Source organism: Oryza sativa, chromosome 8 (genome assembly GCF_034140825.1).
Source record: "Oryza sativa Japonica Group chromosome 8, ASM3414082v1".
Lineage (NCBI taxonomy): Eukaryota > Viridiplantae > Streptophyta > Magnoliopsida > Poales > Poaceae > Oryza > Oryza sativa.
The window spans coordinates 4,454,187-4,476,439 of record NC_089042.1 but is presented as its reverse complement, the minus strand read 5'-3'; the positions used below and the strand labels follow the sequence as shown (position 1 = coordinate 4,476,439).

General features: G+C 43.1%; 1 protein-coding gene, 1 long non-coding RNA gene and 1 other non-coding gene across 7 annotated transcripts; 1 reads left to right on the top strand and 2 right to left on the bottom strand.

The window, feature by feature from the left end:
* Positions 1-4,181: 4,181 nt before the first annotated feature.
* Positions 4,182-5,418, bottom strand: LOC107281876 (uncharacterized). The gene is made up of 2 exons (XR_010734594.1): positions 4,997-5,418; positions 4,182-4,457 (listed from the first exon to the last, which is right to left on the bottom strand). It is a non-coding gene; the product is annotated as an uncharacterized lncRNA (long non-coding RNA).
* A 2,335-nt stretch (positions 5,419-7,753) lies between these two features.
* On the bottom strand, positions 7,754-7,825 carry TRNAW-CCA (transfer RNA tryptophan (anticodon CCA)). The gene has a single exon. It is a non-coding gene; the product is annotated as a tRNA-Trp (tRNA).
* Positions 7,826-9,437: 1,612 nt separating this feature from the next.
* LOC4344791 (DNA polymerase I B, mitochondrial-like) lies at positions 9,438-20,414 on the top strand. 5 transcript variants are annotated; one of them, XR_001548301.3, is made up of 12 exons: positions 9,438-10,234; positions 10,699-11,416; positions 11,834-12,031; positions 14,936-15,603; positions 16,048-16,495; positions 17,032-17,127; positions 17,946-18,038; positions 18,130-18,324; positions 18,864-18,956; positions 19,135-19,347; positions 19,433-19,517; positions 19,744-20,414. XR_001548301.3 is itself a non-coding variant. In XM_015794744.3 (12 exons), the coding sequence occupies exons 2-12, from the start codon at positions 10,724-10,726 to the stop codon at positions 19,903-19,905; spliced, it is 2,949 nt and encodes a 982-aa protein (XP_015650230.1). In that variant the 5' UTR covers positions 9,512-9,650; positions 10,699-10,723; the 3' UTR covers positions 19,906-20,414. The 5 variants fall into 5 exon arrangements, 4 of the variants coding, with proteins under 4 accessions (XP_015650231.1, XP_015650230.1, NP_001409380.1 ...); XM_015794744.3 differs by having other exon boundaries at positions 9,512-9,650; positions 19,428-19,517; NM_001422451.1 differs by having other exon boundaries at positions 9,780-10,234; positions 19,428-19,517; positions 19,744-20,413.
* Positions 20,415-22,253: the final 1,839 nt, after the last annotated feature.

Sequence of the window (22,253 nt, the reverse complement as noted above, 5' to 3'; positions counted from 1 at the left end):
TCCAATGCTACTGATCTCGATTTTTTGAAGGATTTCACTGCTCCAGCACAGGCACCAATTGGAGCGACTCGTCGACCAGCTGTGGCGCCGACAACACAGACGGCCAGCTCGCCCATGGTGCATGGGCTTGAGCGGCCGCCACCCTGTTCTCCCACCAGGCCGGCCTCAACACCTGGTGGGCCGTCCTCCCCAGACAGCCGGCTCGGGCCGCCTTCCCCCACCCCTGCACTGATTGGGCCGGCGTCGACTTCACCTGGACCGCCTTCAGCTGGGCCGGCTCCATCAGCCTCCACCTGCCCGGCTCCTCCCGGCCTTCCTCGACTGGACGGCCCGCATCTCCCGCCAGCTCCACATGTCCCGCGCCGCCTTCGATCAGTTCGTGCTACCGGCGCACCAACTCCACTGTCCGGCCTGGGAATCTCACCGGTTGTCAACGACCACGTCATGACAACCCGCGCCAAGTCCGGTCACCACAAGCCTGTTCATCGGCTTAATCTTCATGCCGCCCCGCTGTCTCCGGTGCCCAAGACATACCGGGCGGCCCTTGCCGATCCGCTCTGGCGCGCCGCCATGGAAGAAGAGTACAATGCTCTCCTCGCCAACCGCACCTGGGATCTTGTTCCGCGTCCTGCCGGCGTGAACGTCGTCACCGGCAAGTGGATCTTCAAGCACAAGTTTCATGCTGACGGCTCCCTCGACCGGTACAAGGCTCGTTGGGTTCTTCGCGGCTTCACCCAACGCCCCGGCGTCGACTTCGATGAGACTTTCAGCCCGGTCGTCAAGCCGGCCACTGTCCGCACTGTCCTCAGCCTCGCCGTTTCTCGCGACTGGCCGGTGCACCAACTCGACGTCAAGAACGCCTTCCTCCACGGCACGCTTCAGGAGACTGTCTACTGCACCCAGCCGCCCGGCTTCGTCGACTCCGCCAAGCCCGACATGGTGTGCTGCCTCAACAAGTCCCTCTACGGCCTCAAGCAGGCCCCGCGCGCATGGTACAGCCGCTTCGCCACCTTTCTACAGTCCATCGGGTTTGTTGAGGCCAAGTCCGACACGTCCTTGTTCATCCTTCACCGAGGGAACGACACCGTCTACCTTCTGCTCTACGTCGACGACATCGTGCTGACGGCTTCCTCACGCACGCTCCTTCATTGGACCATCTCCGCCCTTCAGGGCGAGTTTTCCATGAAGGACCTCGGCGCCCTCCACCACTTCCTCGGCGTCAGCGTCACCAGGAATTTAGCTGGCCTCGTGCTCAGCCAGCGGCAGTACTGCATTGACATCCTCGAGCGTGCAGGCATGGCAGATTGCAAGCCCTGTAACACTCCTGTCGACACCACTGCCAAGCTTTCCTCCTCCGACGGCCCTCCTGTAGCGGATCCCACAGACTTCAGGAGCCTCGCCGGTGCGCTACAGTACCTCACCTTCACCCGGCCCGACATCTCCTATGCTGTACAGCAAGTCTGCCTTCACATGCATGACCCTCGCGAGCCTCACCTGGCAGCCCTCAAGCGGATCCTCCGCTACATCCGTGGCTCTGTGGACCTGGGACTCCACATTCAGCGGTCCTCCGCCTGCGACCTCGCCGTCTACTCCGACGCCGACTGGGCCGGCTGCCCTGACACTCGTCGCTCCACATCTGGCTACGCCGTCTTCCTTGGAGACAACTTGGTGTCATGGTCCTCCAAGCGCTAGCACACGGTCTCCCGCTCCAGTGCAGAGGCCGAGTACCGCGCCGTTGCCAATGCAGTCGCCGAGGTCACATGGCTGCGCCAGCTACTCCAGGAGCTACATTCTCCGCCGTCGCGGGCTACACTGGTCTACTGCGACAATGTCAGTGCCGTCTACCTCTCCTCCAACCCGGTGCAGCATCAGCGTACCAAGCATGTTGAGATCGACCTTCACTTCGTTCGGGAACGTGTCGCGGTCGGCGCCGTCCGTGTTCTTCATGTTCCCACAACATCGCAGTACGCCGACATCTTCACCAAGGGGCTTCCTACACCGGTCTTCACCGAGTTTCGCTCCAGTCTCAACGTCTGCTAGCGCCGTTGCGACTGCGGGGGGGTGTTAGACTGTATATGGCATGTATCTCTAATTAGCCCTCTTTCCTAAAACCTCCCGATCATGCTTCCATAAATCGGTCGAGTGTTCTATGGAAGGTTGGCGCCTATATGTAATACTCTTCGTGTATCAACATGATTATCGCGTTGAGCCATATCCACTCTCAGCCGCCTCTCGCACCCCTTGCCCGCACCATCGTCATCCCTGGATCGAGCAGTCGCCGCCCAAATGACGAGCAGCAACCGCCCTAGGGCCCGTCGCCGCCGGGCGCAACCCTTTCTTGCACCACCGCCGTCCCTGGACCGAGCAGCCGCCCTGGGGGACGCCACGCGCGCGCCCCTTGCCCGCAGCCTAGCCGTGCCCGAGCGCCGCTCTATGCCCCTGACTGCCTGCGCTGTCCCTTGCCTGCGCCGCCCTGAGCGTGGGCGGTAGGGGGAAATTTAACTATTTGCCACTCCTGCAACGTGGTAATTAATAATTTGTCACTCACTGTCCATGACATATGGGTCTAGTGACAAATCATTAAACACCACTCATAAGAGTGGCAAATAGTTAAAAGCCTCGGCGGTAGAAGGTGCTGGGGAACTGGGAATGAGAAATTGGCGATTTTACCATCGCAAAACAATATGTTTCGCTAGAATGCCATCGCTTCAAAGTGATTCACTGCAATACCATTCTAAATTAAGTGGTGTTCACCAACATTTTTTTTTGTTAATAGAAATATTTTTGCTCTATTTTACTCTTTTCTCGGACCAAAATACCCATGCCACTATCTTTTCCTTTTCTCCCATGCCCAGCATATTGCAACCATCCCAAATCTCGCATATAGGTACAACCTATAGGCATAAAATTAGATCGCATATAGACGAATCATGTTAATTAAATTTGAACAGTACATAGACATAAAATTGGATAGCATATACATTTTTTTAAAATTCAATTACATATCTATGCTATCCAATTTTAAGTCTACGTGCTGTTCAAATTTAATTAATATGATGCTCGCCTACATGCGATCCAATTTTATGCCTAGATTTAATTAATATGATGTTAAAATGGCTATCTATGTCGGTGGGACAAAATATGCGAGATTATTGTGCCTATATGTGAGATTTGGGACGGTTGCAATATCCTAGTCATGGGAGAAAGGAGAAGATATAGGTAGGGGTATTTTGGTGAGAAAAGTGTAAAATAGAGTAAAAATATTTCTATTAACAAAAAGAATAAAAATGGTATTTTGGTGAACACCACTTAATTTAAGATGATATTGTAGTGAATCACTTTAAAGCAATGGTATTCCAACGAAACTATTATTTTGTGGTGGTAAAATCGCCAATTTCTCACTGGGAATGTACGGGTCATGGGTGGATGGATTAGGTTAGGTTTTGGTTAAATAGTATATATACTTCTTGAGGGCATATCAGGTGCAAACAGGGTAAATGTTGGAAATATGCAAACCAACCGTTAGATCCTATTCCAAGGGATGAGATCATAATGTACCCCTTCCAACTGTACATTTTACGTTTACCACCCCACTTAACATATGTTTTACTGAAAATATCAGGACCATGTTATCCCGCTCTCAATTCCAAAATCCCCACCTCAATTCTCAGCTCCTCTCCATCTAAAAGAAAAGGTCTCACCCTCAGCTAGTCCCCTACCCCCTCCTTCCGATTCGAACTGATGAGAAATCCCCACGATTATGTGCTTCCCTGACTCCCTCGAGCTTCCTCCTCGCATCCAATCTTCCTCCTCCATTCCTGCTCCAGAGGTATGGACAAAAGCTCAACAAGTGTTCATCTAGGGTTAGGGTTTGGGGTGGCGGTGGCAGATGGGGCTGGTCTTCAGTCATAATCGAGGTGTGCTCCCATTTGTTCTTGACCTGATTTGTTCCTTATGCATTTGATTTGTTGTGTTCCTCTGCACAAGCTTGCCCACTTGCATTGGGTGCAGTAGTGTTCTTTTGTTGCAACCCATGATTGGGGAAGATGGAGAAGATGGAGAAACTCACCCAGGGACACTTTGGTGACGAGGGGGAATCCCTGGCCAATAAACTCACCTCAAGCCGGTAGGTTGTTTGTCATCCATATAAAAAGACTACTTCTCACAGGATAACACCAGAGTAATTTGAAAGCTTTTAGACATGCATTGATCATACAAAAGAAGAACACAATATCTGCATAAGATGGTATGCCCCAATTATCCCATTCTTGAAATTATATTATCACTAGTGCTCTAGAGCTATCAGTCCCCAAATCTCTCAACTCCTTGAAAAAAAATCAAATGAGTAATCTTAAACAGTCTCATCTTCCATCTTCTTTCCATCTTCCATCTTCTTTTCAAGTCAACATCCTCCTCCCCACATTTGAATCTTCCTATGCACAATTTGCAGATGTTCTCTATAGGAAAAAAAACAACTATTCCTTGTGAGACACAAAACAAAATTCAACTGCTACTGAATGTTTCTCATTGGCATGCCCAGATGTAGAATGTTTCTTATTTGTGATCAGATGCACATACTTATTCATGGTATGTTGTTAGTTGCACAAAGAGATAATAGGAGCAACATCTCGCGTAATCAAATTAAACTTGTACATGAATCTTTTTGGATAGATGCACATGCATTTGTAAAAAAAATTATATAATAAAAAGCACAAGCATCCAGAGTGACTTTCCCAAATAGAGATCCATATACATTTTAGAAACTAAAAAACATTTCAGGGACTATGATGTGTGAGTTACATTTATAGAATTCCAGCATGCAAGCAATATTCTCATGCTCTCCCTCCAATCAGAGAACAATTCCAGGGTTATTGCACATTTCTAACTAAGAAATCAGAGAAAAAAAACCAAGAGCACTTATGTGCTCTCCCTCCAATCCTTGCTCTACCTCACCAGGCTCCAATGCACAGATCCATCATCAGGGAGAAGAGAATACCTTGGCCCAGATCTGGTTGGGACTTGATTCCCTTCGTAGCCCTGCAACTCAATGTCCAGGTCAGGGGAGCGGTCGGGGGCGAGGTTGCTAACGGCCTTAGGGGATTGGGTAGCGCCGATGCCGTTCGCCATCGCCACCGCGGAGGATGGATTCGTCCACCTGCTGAGGGAAGAACCAGCAGAGGAGGAGGAGGAGGAGGATGGAGAAGAGACGGCTGCGGCGGCGGCGGCGGGGTGAAGGTGAAGGCGGTCTTGAAGCGCGCCGAGATGGAGTGGCTCATGGCGCAGCTCAAGACCGGCGACCGCCGTCTCGCTGGCCATAGGAGTCGACCAGTGAGCTTTGTTGGAACAAATCATGGTAGCAGTACATTACAAGATGAGAGGGATAGAATCTATAAAGAAGATGAGTATAGGGTTTTTTTTGTAACATATGCAGCCAGGTGCGGGCGGTTTTCTGCAAAAGTGCATCCAACAGGTGAGAGAGTGGATGGGAGCTTATCATGGTCGTTCAGATTGGATGCAACGGTGGAGATTAGTATTTCCAAGTTTGCAACATTTGGTGCATTTTCACAGGATATGGCCTCATACTTCTTTGATTAATGGGCTATAAATGGGCCAACAGAAGGGACGGCCCCGATCGATGCAGCGGTTTGGAGATAGATTTTGGTTGCACGTAAAACAAGAAATCTCATCACAACATGATTAACTAAGAGCAAGTCTATAAGCCAGCATATCGAGAAGAAAAAAGAAGAGAGAAGAAAATGGGCTATAGATTTGTAGCCAATTGCAGCATGAACTCTAAGACATTACGTGTGTATGAGAGGTGAGACAGGGTATTAAGAGCAGGTACAATAGCAGGCTATAAGCCAGCTGCAAACATATTTTAAGAAGATAAATAAGGAGAGAGAAGAGCAGCGGGCTACAGATTTGTAGCCAGCTGTAGCACGGACTCCAAGACGTAGTATGTCTATGACAGGTGGGACCAGGTATTAATAGTGTAGTATGTAACTATTGTATGAATAAGCTATTAGATTGGTTATAGATGTATTGGAGCTAGTAGTTGGCTATACTATTAAACTTGCTCTAATGATGTAGTATTTTTTCATAGTTAACTATTGTATGAATGTGTTATTAGATTAGCTATAGATGATTTGGAGCTAGTCGTTGGCTATACTATTAAACTTGCTCTAAGTATTGACTATTATAAATTTGAAAAATAGATTTATTTTTTTAAACAACTTCTATATAAAAACTTTTTATCAAAAACACCACATTTAATAGTTTGAAAAGCGTGCTAACAGAAAATGAAAAAGTTGAAGTTTGAAGTTGAGAAAAAGAACCGGGCTTTTGACACGGGTTACCCATGGGTTGGGCATGGGTTATCCATGGGTAGAAATTAAAACCCGGTTGCTGCCCGCTACTTTTTCGGGTCTCGGGCGGGCGTGCCCATGGGCAACAAAATAGACCCAAGCCTGTGCCCATCGAACCGGGTATTCGCGCGGATACCCAGACCCATGGGCAAAATTGCCAAGCCTAGATCTGCCCACGGGAAGCCATCGAGATCTGGAGGGTGGAGAAGGTGCCGTCGCCGACAAAAACAAAGAGGCCGAGAGGGAGGGACGACTGTCGCCGCCGTCTCCGGGCCATACCCCGCTGTCGTCACGCCGTGCCGACGAAACGGGAAGGAGAGGGGGAGAGGGCGTGGTGCCACTGATGGGTAGAGGGGAGGGAAGAGAAGGGGAAGAGGCACCGTCGGTGGGGTGAGAGGTAAGGGAGAGACGGCGCCGGTGAGGGGCGGGGGAGGAGGAGAGGCGGCGCTGGGTGCGGGGAGGAGGGCGGCGATGGCGGTGGGGGTAGGAATGAAGCTTGGGTTAGGATTTTTTTGGCACCAGGGTTTTAATTGATTCGGAACTAATCTGAGCCATCTATCAAAACGAACAGCTCATATTGATCGAGCATTAGGCTCCAACGCCGAACCGCAGCCCTGCTGGGCCACGCGCGGGCTAATTAGATTTTTGGTTATGGTCCACAAGATAAGTAAGAGGAGGAGTTGGGGAGGCTAATTAGACTTTGGTTGCTTCCAGGGCTAGGCTCTTGCTTGCAGCCTAGGGAAAGTGGGCCGGCTCGGTTGCGGGCTGAAAGCGGGATTTTTATTTAAATAAATGCTAAAATGATGTTTGTATTATCAAAATTAGCAATTAAGCTATGGAAATTCTAATAAAAATTCAAAAAGTGTAATTAATATGGAGAATTTCATAAAAATTAAATCTAACCATAACATTTTATTTGTCACATTTACTTTATTAGTAAAATAATTTAATCATATACCTATCTACTTAAAAAAAACCTAAATATTCTGGAAAATTTGTATTTCAAGTATTAGATGATGTAAATCTTTATCAACCTTTCATCAATTTTCTCATCTTTTCTTCCCGTTGCAACGCACGGTCAATTTTGCTAGTTCTAAAAAAATAAAAGTATTCTTCCCGTTGCAACGCACAGTCAATTTTGCTATTTCTAAAAAATAAAAGTAGCTTTGAAAACCTGATCTGGAAAACTATAATGGATAAATAAAAGGATTAGGTTGGAAAAATAAAAAAAATAAAAGTATTCTTCCCGTTGCAACGCACAGTCAATTTTGCTAGTTCTAAAAAATAAAAGTAGCTTTGAAAACCTGATCTGGAAAACTATAATGGATAAATAAAAGGATTAGGTTGGAAAAATAAAAAAATTATATCCGGATTTGGTTCGGGGATTTTGAACCCGACGTGAATCGAACACGCAACCTTCTGATCTGGAGTCAGACGCGCTACCATTGCGCCACGGATCCGGCCTTGTAAAGGTGTTCAATTTAACATTTTAACCAATTAAAACCATCGAAATCAGAAATACGCCTTGTACACGAATAGTCAGAAATGAATTTACGCCTTCATCCGTTAGACACGGCTACAAGCAGGGTTTCAGTTACCGGTTGAGTACTAAATCTCGAGCCCCATCGGTATCACGATTTTCGATAAATTTCGATCGGTTTTTGATAAATTTTAATTGAATTTCGACCAAATCTATTGTTTACCTTCGAAATTCCAATCAAAACTTAATTCCGAGCCATGTCGAAACGTCGAAACTTCATGGAATTCGACCAGTTTTCATCAGAATTGTGAACCTGGGCTACCACTTACAACCCGTTATTTCCGTCTTCAATCAACAGAGGCGTAATCCACCGAAACCTCCAAGGTCCACGCCGAGGAGAGGAGTTTCCAGCAGGAGATCATCCAAATATCATCCTCAGTATGTCCATATGGATGGCCATCCAAAAAAGATTCCTCATTCATATCTCTTTCCACTCCAACAGATCATTCATATCACATCCGCCTATATTTTACTAATATTTTCCAACTAACTTTACACTTGTATTTTTAAGGGATATGACTAAATTTTAATGGTATTATTTATCGTGATAAAATTTTGAAATATGTAATTTTTAAGGGATATAATTTTAACGGGTAATTTTTTAATTGATATATTTGATCTGAGAATCATAACAAGAAAAATCATACCAACACAAATAAAATGAACATACTAGTACTATTAGAGCAAGTACAATAGCAAGCTATAAGCCAGCTATAAACATATTTTAAAGAGATAAAGAAAGAGAGACAAGAGCAGCGGGCTACCGATCTGAAGCCAGCTGCAGTACGGACTCCAAGACGTAATGTGTATATGATAGGTAGGACCAGATATTAATAGTATAGTAAGCACCTATTGTATGAATTGGCTACCAATAATTTGGAGTTAACAGTGGGCTATACTATTAAACTTGAACTTGAACTTGAACATACCACTACCTCAGTATTGATCTTAGGCCCTGTTTAGATGGGACTAAAACTTTTAAGTCCCTATCACATCGGATGTTTGAAAATTAATTATAAATATTAAACGTAGACTATTAATAAAACCCATCCATAATCTTGGACTAATTTGCGAGACGAATCTAATGAGCCTAATTAATCCATGATTAGCCTATGTGATGCTACAGTAAACATTCTCTAATTATAGATTAATTAGGCTTAAAAATTTTGTCTCGTGAATTAGCTTTTATTTATGTAATTAGTTTTGTAAGTAGTCTATATTTAATACTCTAAATTAGTGTCTAAAAACAGGGACTTAAGTTAAGTCCCTGGATGTAATCACCACCTCAGTCTATTACTATCTCTGCTCAGTTTCTTTTTTCTGCTTGAACTTGAACATACTGTCTAGTACTATGACTGCTATCTCTGCTTGAACATACCACTACCTCAGTATTCTCTACTACTACTCTTTTCTCAGAGCTAGTGAGGGGCGGGCGGGCGGGCAAGGGGAGCGGATGGGCGGGGAGGAGGCAGGCTGCGGCGGGCGGACGGGCGAGGCGCGGGCGGGCTGGGAAGCGGCGGCGGTGGCCGGCGGGCGCGGAGCCGCGCAGGCGAGGCGGCGGATGCCGACGCGGGCGGGGAAGCGGCGGCGGTGGTCGGTGGGAGCGGAGCCGCGCAGGCGAGTGGCGCAGGCGACGGCGGCGGTTGCTGAGGTGGGCAGGCGGCGCAGGCGGGGTGCGGGATCGGGAGCGGCGGCTGCAGCCGGCGGCGGGCGAGCGACGACGACGACGACGACGACGACGGAGGGTACGTTGATCCGGAAATCCCGATGGGGGCGGGAGCGCGGACGTCGAGGCATGGCGTGAGGAGAGAGAGAGAGAGAGAGAGAGAATCGCTATATTTGGCCGAACTCTCTCCGATTTGGCGGATCTTCTATTTTTGGAAGCCTCGATGCCCGTATCTGCTGGAGCGACGATTTCTCCTCCCATATGCGCTATATTTCGGATGGAGTACCAAATAGAGGATCTGCTGGGATGCTCTTAAACCCTCGTTCCCCTTGTCTCCCAAACCCTCTCTCTCCTTCCCCTCGCTTCCGCCTCCGGCCGCCGCCGCGAGGCCATCGCCTGCTGCTGCAGCGGCCTACCCTAGCGTCGGTGCAAGACGGCGCCCTGCGGCTTCGGTTGCGGGGTGGGTGGTGGCGTTGCGGGAGGAGGAGGGAGGCGGGCCGGGTCCAAGCTGAGGCGGCTCGTGAGGTCCATGGCGGTGGCGCCGCCGCTGCCGCCGGCACCGGCGCGGCTGCTCCGGCGGTGGCAGGGGTCGTCGCCGTGGCTGTCCTCTTCCTTCGGCCGCACCCGCTACTTTTCGCGCCCGGCCTTCGCCGCGGGAGGAAGGTAGCCGTAATGTTTATTTGTTAAGATGTCCCTATCATGGAGGTGGGAGAAAGCTCTGTTCCGTAGTGCCTAATTCGTGATGAAAAATAATAGATGATGTTTTGGTTAATGGATGGGTGTATGCATCTTTTTCGCGTGTTCTAATGTGATGATTTATTTAGACTGTGTAGGACTTCGGATACGTCTCCTCATTTGAGCTAGTGTTGATTTGCATTCCTTATATACTTTTTTTGTTTTGTATTAAGAGATCTAAAGCATTCCTTATATAGTCACATTCCACTTCTTATAGACATACGATTATTACTACAGAAGTACGAATTGCCCGATAATAGTAATCTGCCAAAGAGTAACTGGGTTCTACTGTCACTATCCTGAATGTCGCGCTTTTGCCTTACTAGTTGATGATTTCACATTGGTTGGGATCTTGGGTGCTACTGAACATTGCAAATGGTTCTCGTTGGCAGGCAAGATTATTCTCCTAGTTCTGGCATGGGGGTTAGCAAAACTGGTGCTTTCAGGCTGGGATTGCATGGCAACTTAAATGTACAAAGTAGCGTGCAAGAATGGGTTGATGAAACCAAGAGGTTATTTTTCCTCAGGACCACCAACAATGTCAGGAACAACATCACTAATGGCACTACTCCTCTGCGGGTTGGAAATCTGCGTCATGATCCCTCAGAAGATATCAGGAGTTCAAACTATCCTTCCTTGTATAATCAAAGAGAAAGAGGGCCATCTAATTCAATTGTAAATAGACATGTCGATACAGATTTGGCTAAGCATCGTGTGATGTATCAGTCAGCACATGCTGTGCCTGCCCCATTCAGTGTTGCTAATAATGATATCAAACCACTGAACCTGCTTGATGGCTCCAAGGAGGAAATTCCTTGGCACGATTCCGTTACGGTGGAATCTTCTCTGCCTAAAGTTTCCAAGTCAGAGACAACTTTGGTGGTTGATAAAGCTATCCCAAACAAAAAGGAGCACAAACGCATTACAAGGAAAGTGACGCTAAATATCCCGGACAAAGCTTCCTTGTCCACTGAGTCAAAAAATGCACGGAAGTTGCTTGCTACCATCTATGACAAAGTTTTGGTTGTCGACAATGTTGAGTCAGCTAGGAGTGTTGTTAAATTGCTTACTACAAAGTACAAAGGCTTTATTCATGCATGTGACACGGAGGTATTTCACCAAACCCTGCTTGAGTTCTATCATCGGTATATCAGTTTTGGCTATGTTATTTAGGTTTTGCCTCATAATTGTGAGAGTATCAATAAGAAGTATATTTCTGATAGGTGATACTATAGTATCTTGTTTGGTCATCAATATTGCTGACCTCAAGTGTTTGTTGTTAGATTGTGCCTTTTTTCCCCTATGTATCTTCTCTGAAAATGTAAGTTGCAGAGTTTACAGGAGATGTCATGAAGAATGTAAAATATTAAATGCTAATGCTAATTATTGGTTTCTTCTAGTTACATGGTTTGACATGCTCATAGTCTACTTCTGTGGTAGCAAGCTTTGCTCAGAATTATTTACAGTTTTATTGCATATCAAGCTCCAAACATACATTCTAATTTAGGATAGTACAATATTATGCAGGTGGCAAATATTGATGTCAAAGAAGAGACGCCAGTTGGTCATGGAGAAGTAATATGCTTTAGCATCTATTCAGGAAATTCTGATGGGGAGGCTGATTTTGGAAATGGCAAAACATGCATATGGGTGGATGTGCTAGATGGTGGAAGGGATGTTCTAATGGAGTTTGCTCCTTTCTTTGAGGACCCATCTATCAAAAAGGTTCACTTCGATTCCTCATTTTATAAGTTATTTATCTTGGAGTAAATTTATTGTGGTTATCTTCTCCCTTTATGTGTTGGATGAAATATATTAGTGCAATAGTTCTTTTTTCCTCTTCTATTACTACTGTAATTACATTACTCCTTTTAGATTAGGCCTTAGTTTGGCAGCAAACTGCACTAAACACAATTTCCTATCACTCGTAAACTTATACTTCAACACTGAAAATAACTAGATATAGTTCACTATTTTATAGTTATGCATTTCACCTGATTGTCAGCACCATATAGTTGTGGGGTTATAACAAAAAAAAAAAAGAAAGAAAAATTCTACCTGGTTACCTGCTAAAACCCTATCCTAGAGTGATAATGTAAATGGACTACCTTAAGATTGCTGTTTTAGACAGACCCTTCTGTGCTCTGACATACTGTCTTTATATTTTTCCTTGACTAGAAAAAATGCCCCTGCGTTCCAATGAGTGAAGGCAACTTGCAAATAACTGAACAAAATTAACTGTTTATCCTAGGCTGTAGCTACAGGTCCATCACCTAATGAACTATGAAATCATGTGGGTATGATCGATGAATATAATTGTAACAAAAAAATGGCATCATTTCTAACACGATGATGGTGTTTAGTTTTGAAGTTATGGAGTGTATTTCTTTCGTGCAATAGCGCGTGTGCTTGCGTCGACTAACATGAGTCAGGTCATAAGAAATCTTGGTATGGTAGTCTATTGATTTGTAGGAAGCTTGGAATAAATCTTAGTCAATAGTGAGGACTTGGACTACCACTAAGGGAAGAGCTGAAAGACACATGGTAGATTGACATTGGCATCGTTTGATTGACATCGTGTAGAAGGATTGATGTGACATGTGACTCATTAGTGTTATGTTGCTCGAAATTATGGTAGCAGAATTATGGACTTACAAGAATGTTGACCTTGCCGTCGAACAAAGTACGTACCTTGCCGGCAATCTCCTCTTTGTCGGTGCGCACCAACACGTTGCAGACGGAGACGATGATAGTGAGGCTTTTGATCATCCACTCCTCATGGTATATACTCAGCTCCGCGTCAATTGGTGCAGGCGTGCATTGTTGCGCCGAAGCCCACGAGCTCCTCCACGATGAAGCGGCTGCACGCGTGGTTGATTCTATAATGGACAATTTGGTAGATAGATGTTATGTAGCGTGTTGGTGAATAACCACTTAGGGGCTGTTCAGATTGATGCCATTTTCAACCATACCATTTTTTGACAAAGTTGCCAAAAAATGTCTACGTTTAGTTTGTTGCCAAATTTGATAAATACAAAAGAAATCCTGCCAAAATTTTGGCATTGCCAAAATTTAGTAAGGTTTATTTTGGCTACAATCTGAACATGCCCTTAGATTTGGATGACTAACCTGTGCTTTTGCTGTCGCCGGTGACAAGCACAGTGGCGCCAGTGAGCTAGAGCAGAGCTAGAACAAAATGGAGAAGGTTCCAGTCTAGGGCTGCAGTGCTAGGTCACTAGGTTTGTTTTGCTTCTTGTGGACGTGTGGTGTTGGTGTTGTACTTCCGGGTGGGTGGGTGTCGGAGTTTATCTCTAACACCGTCCACCTTTTTTCCTCTATCGTAATGAAATGTACGCAGATCTCCTGCGCGTTCTAAAAATATTCTTAACAGAACTGATGCAGAAAAGAACACTGTTTTATCTTTTTCTCAAAAGTGCACCCATTTGGCTATGAATCAACTGAAATTCCATTGGATAGTCCTTTTGGGTAGATCTGTGAGGCTAGAAATAAATGTAGGTCTATGGAAAGTCAAATCTGCACACAGGTGTACCAGGTCTGAAAATCATGAATAAAATATTTATAAAAATGGAAAGGGAAGAGATAGAGAAAAAAAAAATCTATTTTTGAAAATCACAAGGGAACAACATTTCACCTCAGCCACTGTTCACGCGGGAACTGTTCCATCACCAGAGAGGTGAAGAGCTTCATGGCTAGCTTGGGACAGTAGACCCATCTGATCTAAGTAGGCCATGAATTCATGATCGGTCAATGCAGCCAGCCGACCCAGGTAGGGTCAGTGGTAAAAAGACCTGGCCAATCCAGGGTACTGAAAAAGGAGGACATGCGCTGTGTACAGAGTCAAAGACCAATGTGGTAGCGGAGTAGAGGACGGACGAAAATTTTGAGTACAGAATCATCTTCAATTTCTATAATAGGTAAAGATTGATTAGATTCACATCTTCGTACCCCAGAGCCCCATATTTCCTACTACTTCGCTTAGAAAAAAAATGTTGTTTTAGGCATTGACACAGTCCCCGAAATACAACTTTGACAACTTATTTCTGTTATAGTATATTTGTATGACCCTATAAAATTATAATATTATGATATTCTGGTCACGAAAACTATTTTCTATTGCAAAATGCTAAAGGAACCCGATATAATTCTAATATTGTGGAAGTACTTTTTGAGAAAAATCTACAAGTACAATTTTCATGTATCCAATCTAAATCTAAATAGTTAAAAGATATCGATGCCAACATTTTTAAAGTTTGACTTCAAACATGTCCAAGACGAGATGTTTTTTGTGACTGGAGGGGGTAGTAAGTTTGGTGACAAATATACACATATGAGTTTCATATATCAAGATTAAATATTTTGAAAGATATTGATGGTCAAAGTTCTGATAGTTTAACTTAATGTATGTCCAAAGCGGCGTGTTTTCATGACTGGAGCCCAGAGGGAGTATGAAATTATTATGCTAATTATTTGTTTCAGCCTTCAAGCTGTTATCTTTGAAATGCACGATTCGGAAGAAAACTACAGATTGGTCATTACCCATCAATTATTATTATATTTGTTTCTTGCTGGCTTGTCCGAAGTGATCTGTTCTTTCTCCTCATCATGTAGGTTTGGCATAACTATAGTTTTGATAGCCATGTCATTGAGAACTGTGGAATCAAGGTTGCTGGATTTCATGCTGATACAATGCATCTTGCACGCCTGTGGGATTCTTCCAGGAGAGCTGATGGTGGATATTCACTTGAAGGACTAACAAATGATCACAGAATCATGAATGCTGTTCTAAAGGACATACATAAAACTGGGAAGGTGTCAATGAAAACTATTTTTGGTCGGAAAAATGTTAGAAAAAATGGATCTGAAGGGAAAACCATATCTATCGAGCCAGTCAAAAAGTTACAAAGGGAGGATAGAGAGTTGTGGATTTGCTATTCCTCACTAGATTCAATGAGTACATTGAAGCTTTATGAAAGCTTGAAAAACAAGCTTGAAGCAAAGGAATGGATTTTCGATGGTTGTCCTAGAGGAACAATGTATGATTTCTACGAAGAGTATTGGCGTCCCTTTGGTGCTCTTCTTGTAAAGATGGAAACAGAGGGAATGTTTGTTGACCGTGCATACCTTTCGGAGATTGAGAAAACTGCTGTTGTTGAACGAAAATTAGCAGCGGATAAGTTTCGGAAATGGGCATCTAAGCATTGTCCTGATGCCAAGTACATGAATGTGAATAGTGATAATCAAATTCGCCAACTTTTCTTTGGTGGCATCAAAAATAGGTATTCCCACCACCTTGTATGATCTCTTTGTATGCCTGCTTGATCCGTATATACTTTATGCCAGGATATCTTTTTGAATGCATGTCATTTAGGAACCACTGTAAAAGAATATCATTAATTTTTGCTTTAGTTTGTGTTAAAACCAATAATTGCTTGCTGTTCTTATATGCATTGGTGTACGCATGGTTTAAACTGGTTAGCAAGTTGTTCTTGTGTGTCCAACACATGAATAATCCTTCATATCAACAAGAGGGGGAAAACGAGAGAATCTATCTTTGCCTTCTATTTGTTCTAGGTATTTCGTTTATGTAATTTCTAAGAAAAAGTAGTAACTGTGAGTTATTGCTTGTGCGTAATTTCTGTAAAAATGATTGTTTTCTTTACATTTATCTGCTTAGCATTTCTTATGTATAATTCTTGTCAGCTTCACAATCTTTGTCGTAGAAATAAGCCTGGTGAAACTTGGCCACAAAGTAAAGCTTTTAAAGTGCCAAATGATGAAAGCATAGCTACAGAGGGCAAGAAGATTCCAAAGTCTCGCACAATCAAACTTTTCACTATTGTGGAAGATCTTAAACTTTTCACTACAGAGGGCAAGAAGACTACAAAGACTGGCTGGCTTAAAGTCCGTGGGGACGTTTTATGGAGTTTGGCTGGTAAAATACCCACAGATCATATATATAAAATTGATGATGATGGCCAAGAGTTTGATGAAGATGGGAGCAGTGTGGAACTTCCTGAGCAGGATATAGAAGACACTTCCCCATATGGAACTGCATATGAAGCGTTTGGTGGAGGAAAGAAGGGAAGGGAAGCATGTCATGCCATTGCTGCTCTATGTGAAGTCTTTTCTATTGACAAATTGATATCCGGCTTCATTGTTCCATTGCAGGTGAGCCAGGATCTTAGTCATGCTGATTGAAGTTGCCATTCTTAAGACATCACTCATTGCATGTACTTATAAATGATAATGCAAATCAATTTGTGCTGGTGTTATGTGTCCTGAGTCCTGACAGCTCCAATGTTCTTTCACCTCACGCTCTTGAAACTTTGGGGCTTCAGCATGCACCATAAATGTGGTGATTTGGTCATCATGCAATTTTTGTAGGGAGAGCATGGAATTCAGTTAAATGCATTGTCAGTCCATCAAGTTTGAAATTTGGTTCTTTCGATTAGTGCTGTTTGATATCTTAATTTGGTAATTTAATACTTTGGTTAAACAATGATCACTTGGTCTGTTTTGATTATATATTTTGAGGCTTAAGGGTGCTACTACTGTAGTCTTGGTGCTGATCCAACTTGTGTTGTTTGTGTGAGGGACAACTATGGTGTATACTTGGTGCATGATACCAATAGTCTCAGCTAACTGCACTCAACTTCTAAGTTGCACCTACTATTTGAGTCTTGACTCCTCTTTATCCATGATAGGGAGATCATATATCATGTAAGGAAGGGCGCATTCACTGTTCGTTAAATATCAATACTGAAACAGGACGCTTGTCAGCAAGAACACCAAGCTTGCAGGTATGCCTCTTTTGCATTTTTTGGAATGTTGCATCAGTACCTCACAGTTCACATTTGGGTTGTCAATAAGCACATGCTGATGGTACACCATGCTATTGTCAAGTAAAGGATGAAAAATATATAAATGGTCTGTATGTTCTTTCAAGACAAAAGTATGTTGCAGATTGGTGTCGGCTCCTTCTCACTGACTTTTGCCTGGTTTGAGTGTGTTCTACCACTGTGTATGTAAGCAGTATAAGACTGCTGTTCCACAGAGTCACTGTATGAGTGTTTTCCAGAGTATATGCATGCATTCTTATTTGCATCAACTTGCCACTGACCGCTACAGATGGGATACTTTGTGGACTGCTTTAGTTTGCATATGCTATCAATTTCGATTTTTCATAAAGCACAGGAACTAATGTTAGCTTCAAACTTCAGCGTTCACCAGTTGCAATATAAATAAAATGCTCTGTAGAAGTATGATACTCCATAATCATTTTATTCATTCATCAATGGATAGGAGAATGAAAGGAAAAACAAACATGGCAAATTGGCAATATAAATTAGGAATGATGAAATGGCTCACCATCCGGCAAACTTATTTTGTGTAGCCAACCTCAGGCTTCAGGACGCACATTTGAATTATTCATTTAGTCAATAAGCTGTCTGCTATTTCAGGATATTTGATTATTACCATGCTTCATCATCAAGGGTATTTGGACCCTTGCTAAATTTGTTATTACTTCTGACAAATGCATCAGTTTTTATTGTTAGAGTGGTGCTATATCGTTTATGTAAATTTTATTTTTTTTTGAACTAAGTTATCTTCCTTGCAGAATCAACCTGCTCTTGAAAAGGATAGGTACAAGATTCGCCAAGCTTTTGTCGCAGCTCCAGGGAACACTCTTATTGTTGCTGATTATGGCCAAGTATGCTTCGTGGTTCTCAATAGTAAGTTTTTTTTTTTTTTTACTTCACTTAGCAGTTCCACCTGATAAAAGGTCTTCCTTTTTTATGTAGCTGGAACTGAGGATCTTGGCGCATCTTACTAATTGTAAAAGCATGCTGGAAGCTTTCAAGGCTGGTGGTGACTTTCATTCTAGGACAGCCATGAATATGTACCAGCATGTTCGTGATGCTGTTGAAGAAAAGAAAGTTCTGCTTGAATGGCATCCTCAACCAGGTCAAGACAAACCCCCAGTGCCATTATTGAAGGTACTTGAGTATCACTAACTTTTTCTGACAGCAGCTTATCTCTCGAAGTTGTACTTGATTTGATTTCATTTGAATTACGTAAGATTTTGGTCCTGTTTGCTTATTGTGATAAGATGGAATATGATTACCTTCATTTGTAGTTCATTCAGTCAAATTTTAATTCTTTTAGTTATTGAGAAATATATCTTTGTTGCATTTTTTTTAAAGAAATTTGAACATGTGAATTCTGTGACAGTTGTGCCTAGTGCTCCACATAATTTGTCGGATAACATGACTTCATTACACAAAAAAGTGTCGAATTTAATTTTGATAACCTCACTTGTCATACAAATATATGTTAGGGCCTCATGTTTTCTTTCTGCTTTGAAGAAGTTGGCAAGTTGCATATAGTGCTTTTTATCAATTGTTATTTGGCATACATATTCCATATGTATTTATTTTTTTATATATATCTGGACCCCCGGTAGAATGGTATAAGGCTATATACTAATAGGTATGGAGTTAAACCAAACTTGATGTTTCTATTTCTATTTTTTTAGGATGCTTTTGGCGCTGAGAGGAGGAAGGCCAAAATGCTCAATTTCTCCATTGCATATGGGAAGACTGCTGTTGGTCTATCTCAGGATTGGAATGTATGGGCTTCTATTTGTACAGGCTTGTGCATGCATTTATCATATTCCCTTGTTCAGTTTTTCTTGTTGGGTTTCATCTTGTTTTTGTACACAACATGATGTCACATAGGAGTATTATTCAGTAAATGTTTTGTTACAATCAGTTCAGTTCCAGAGTTGTAGCTTATTGTGTTGGCAGGTTGAAGTTAGGGAAGCAAGGGATACACTCAAACTTTGGCATAGGGATAGAAAGGAAATTTCAGCTTGGCAAAAGAAGCAGAAAGCCCTTGCGTTTGAGAAGTGCGAAGTCTACACTTTGCTCGGGCGATCACGCCAATTTCCTAATATGACTCATGCGGGTCCTGGTCAAAAGAGTCACGTCGAGCGTGCTGCTATAAATGCACCAGTGCAGGTAATTCCTATTAGTTGTATCACAATGGTTGTTCTTGTTCAATTTTGGGATGTCTAAATCCTACCTTTTGTGATACATAGGGCAGTGCAGCAGATGTTGCTATGTGTGCAATGCTTGAGATAGAAAGAAACGCTCGCCTTAAGGAGCTTGGTTGGAGACTCCTATTGCAGGTTTATGACAATAACACTCCTACGTTTACAAAAGGAAGTACTTAGGCTGGTATTTGAAGGCACAGACGAAAGGGGCCACCATTGTTTCTTTCTTTCAAAGAATTTGGCGAAGCAAAGATTTACATCATATTTAAGAGCTACGTTTTGTGTTCTTTCAGAGTATTTTATTTTGATCCCCAGAATGAATTTGTACATTGTCCTCAAATGTTATGTCTGCATCTGCCAGGTGCATGATGAAGTGATCTTGGAAGGGCCTACAGAATCTGCCGAGGAGGCCAAGGCCATCGTTGTGGAGTGCATGTCCAAGCCTTTCTATGGAACCAACATCCTCAAGGTTGACCTAGCTGTCGACGCCAAGTACGCGAAGAGCTGGTATGCTGCCAAGTAGAATCCACACTCAGTTCTTCTGCCCTATACATAGCCAGATGAACACATTTGTCTGCCCCAAAGTTAGGCGACACCAAAGTTATGTGTCGCCGATGCGATGAAGACTGCCCATCCATCCTGACGAAATACAGCGGACTGAGCCAGCATAGATAAGAGATGCAAAGCCGCTCAAGCACTCGAAGTGCCACCCCCATCACCCACAGGAACACAAGATCACACGTCCATTTTTTCGGTGGCAGAGGCAGAGCATCCAACGAGGGCCGAATAGGCTGAAGACTCTTTCACTGGCAGTAGCTGAATGTACAGAAGTAGCCTGTCTGATAGTTAGATTTGGATTTGACTGTAGGGACCCCAGTAGATACTGACCTGTATGAGACTTTCAGATACTTGGGCAGTGTTTAGTTCCCTTCAAACTTTAAAAAATTTCGTTACATCAAATGTTTGGACACATACATGAAGCAATAAGGGCTTGTTCGTTTCTCTAACAAGGAGGAGATGAAATTTTCGATACTCGTGTACGTTTTTCAAACTGTTAAACGGTATGTTTTGTGCGAAAACTTTCTATATGAAAGTTGCTCTCTAAAATGTCGGATTAATCCATTTTTCAAGTTTGTAGTAATTAAAATTCAATTAATCATATGTTATTATCATCTTGTTTTGCGTGAAACACTTAATCTTCATCTTCAGGAGATTCAAACACTATCTAAATATGGATGAAAAAAAACCAATTGCTTAGTTTGCATATAAATTGCGAGACGAATCTTTTGAGCCTAATTACGTCATGATTTAACAATATGATGCTATAGTAAACATTTGGTAATGACGGATTAATTAGGCTTAATAAATTCGTCTCGCAGTTTACAGGCGGAATCTGTAATTTGTTTTGTCATTAGTCTACGTTTAATACTTCAAATGTACCGTTTAACAGTTTAAAAATCATGCTAACAGAAATCGAGGAGCAGCTAAGTTGAAATAGTTGCCTTAGATCTTTCCCGAAATCCATGTTCTTCTAAGTTCTATTTGGGAATCATGGAATCAAAACGTACTTGGAGAAAGTTTAATAGTATTGCCAACTATTGGCTCCAATAGTCAATTTAATAGCCAATTCATACAATAGTTACCTATAACATATAGTACACAATTAATACCTGGTCCCACTTATCATACACACGTGTATCTTGGAATCTGTGTTGTAGCTGGCTATAAATCTGTAGCCCGCTGCTCTTCTCTCTTCTTTTATCTCATTGACATGTGTTTATAGCTGGTTTATAGTCTGCTATTATACCAGCTCTTAGAGCATCGGTCGGTGATGCAAACTTCTTTAGGAAAAAAAAACTCAAACCACCCATCCACCGTACACGTGTCCACATCTACGGCCCAGATCCCTCCCCGAAGTGGAGCAGGTGCTACGTGTACACCGGCAGCGACGCCGCCTCCACCTCATCATCATCTCCCACCTCCCGCCGTCGCCGCTGATGCTGCTACTGCTATTTAGATCGAATCCCCACGATGCAGCCTTGCTCTCGAGAGCCAATTTCATCCGGGGGGGACATGCTGGACGCCCTCTTCAAGGGAGCCGGTGGCGGCGGCGGCGGGTTCTGCGGTGCCAAGTGGTGGGGGTTTCTTTGGGGGGATCTTGGGTGGATTCGTTTCTTGCTGAGGTTTTTCTTTGGGTGAATAACTAATTTAGTCCCTTAAGTTTCACCAAAGACTCAGTTTGATCCTGTAAGTTTCATTTTATCCATATAGCTGTTCTAAGTATTTAGTATTTGTTTTGGCTTAAAATCATCATTGGACTCACTAAATATGCCATATGGCTATTTCTAGTCAACAATTTTGTTAGAAAATGTCCCTTTTGCCCTTAATTTGTATACAACTATACACTAGAAAAAAGAAAACCAAAATGAATAAACAACATTGCATATGTACTTTCCGTTATTTCAATATGTGTATATGAAACTTGAGTCTAATGGCTATCGTATACACTTGCAAGTATATAATTTATTTTCGTTTTACATAAATTGCTATGCATTATCTATAAAAAGAATTCGTTGCATTGCATATGTGTATAAGAGAAAAAATTGCATGCAATGAATTCTTTTTATAGATGGCGCTGCAGTTTTACTAGGTCACTGCATGGCTTGTACAATGTCTGTAAATTGTAAATGTGTGCTGCTTGTACAAAATTTGTGATACATTTTTACCACCTCCACAAGAAATTTAAAAAAAATAAAGGTGAACATTGTTCCTTGCTATTCTGGAATCGGATGGTAAGTACGATGTCTAATGTTCTTATGTTCTGTATATGCCGAGATGTACCTAAATGAGTATTCTATCGGTAAACTCTGC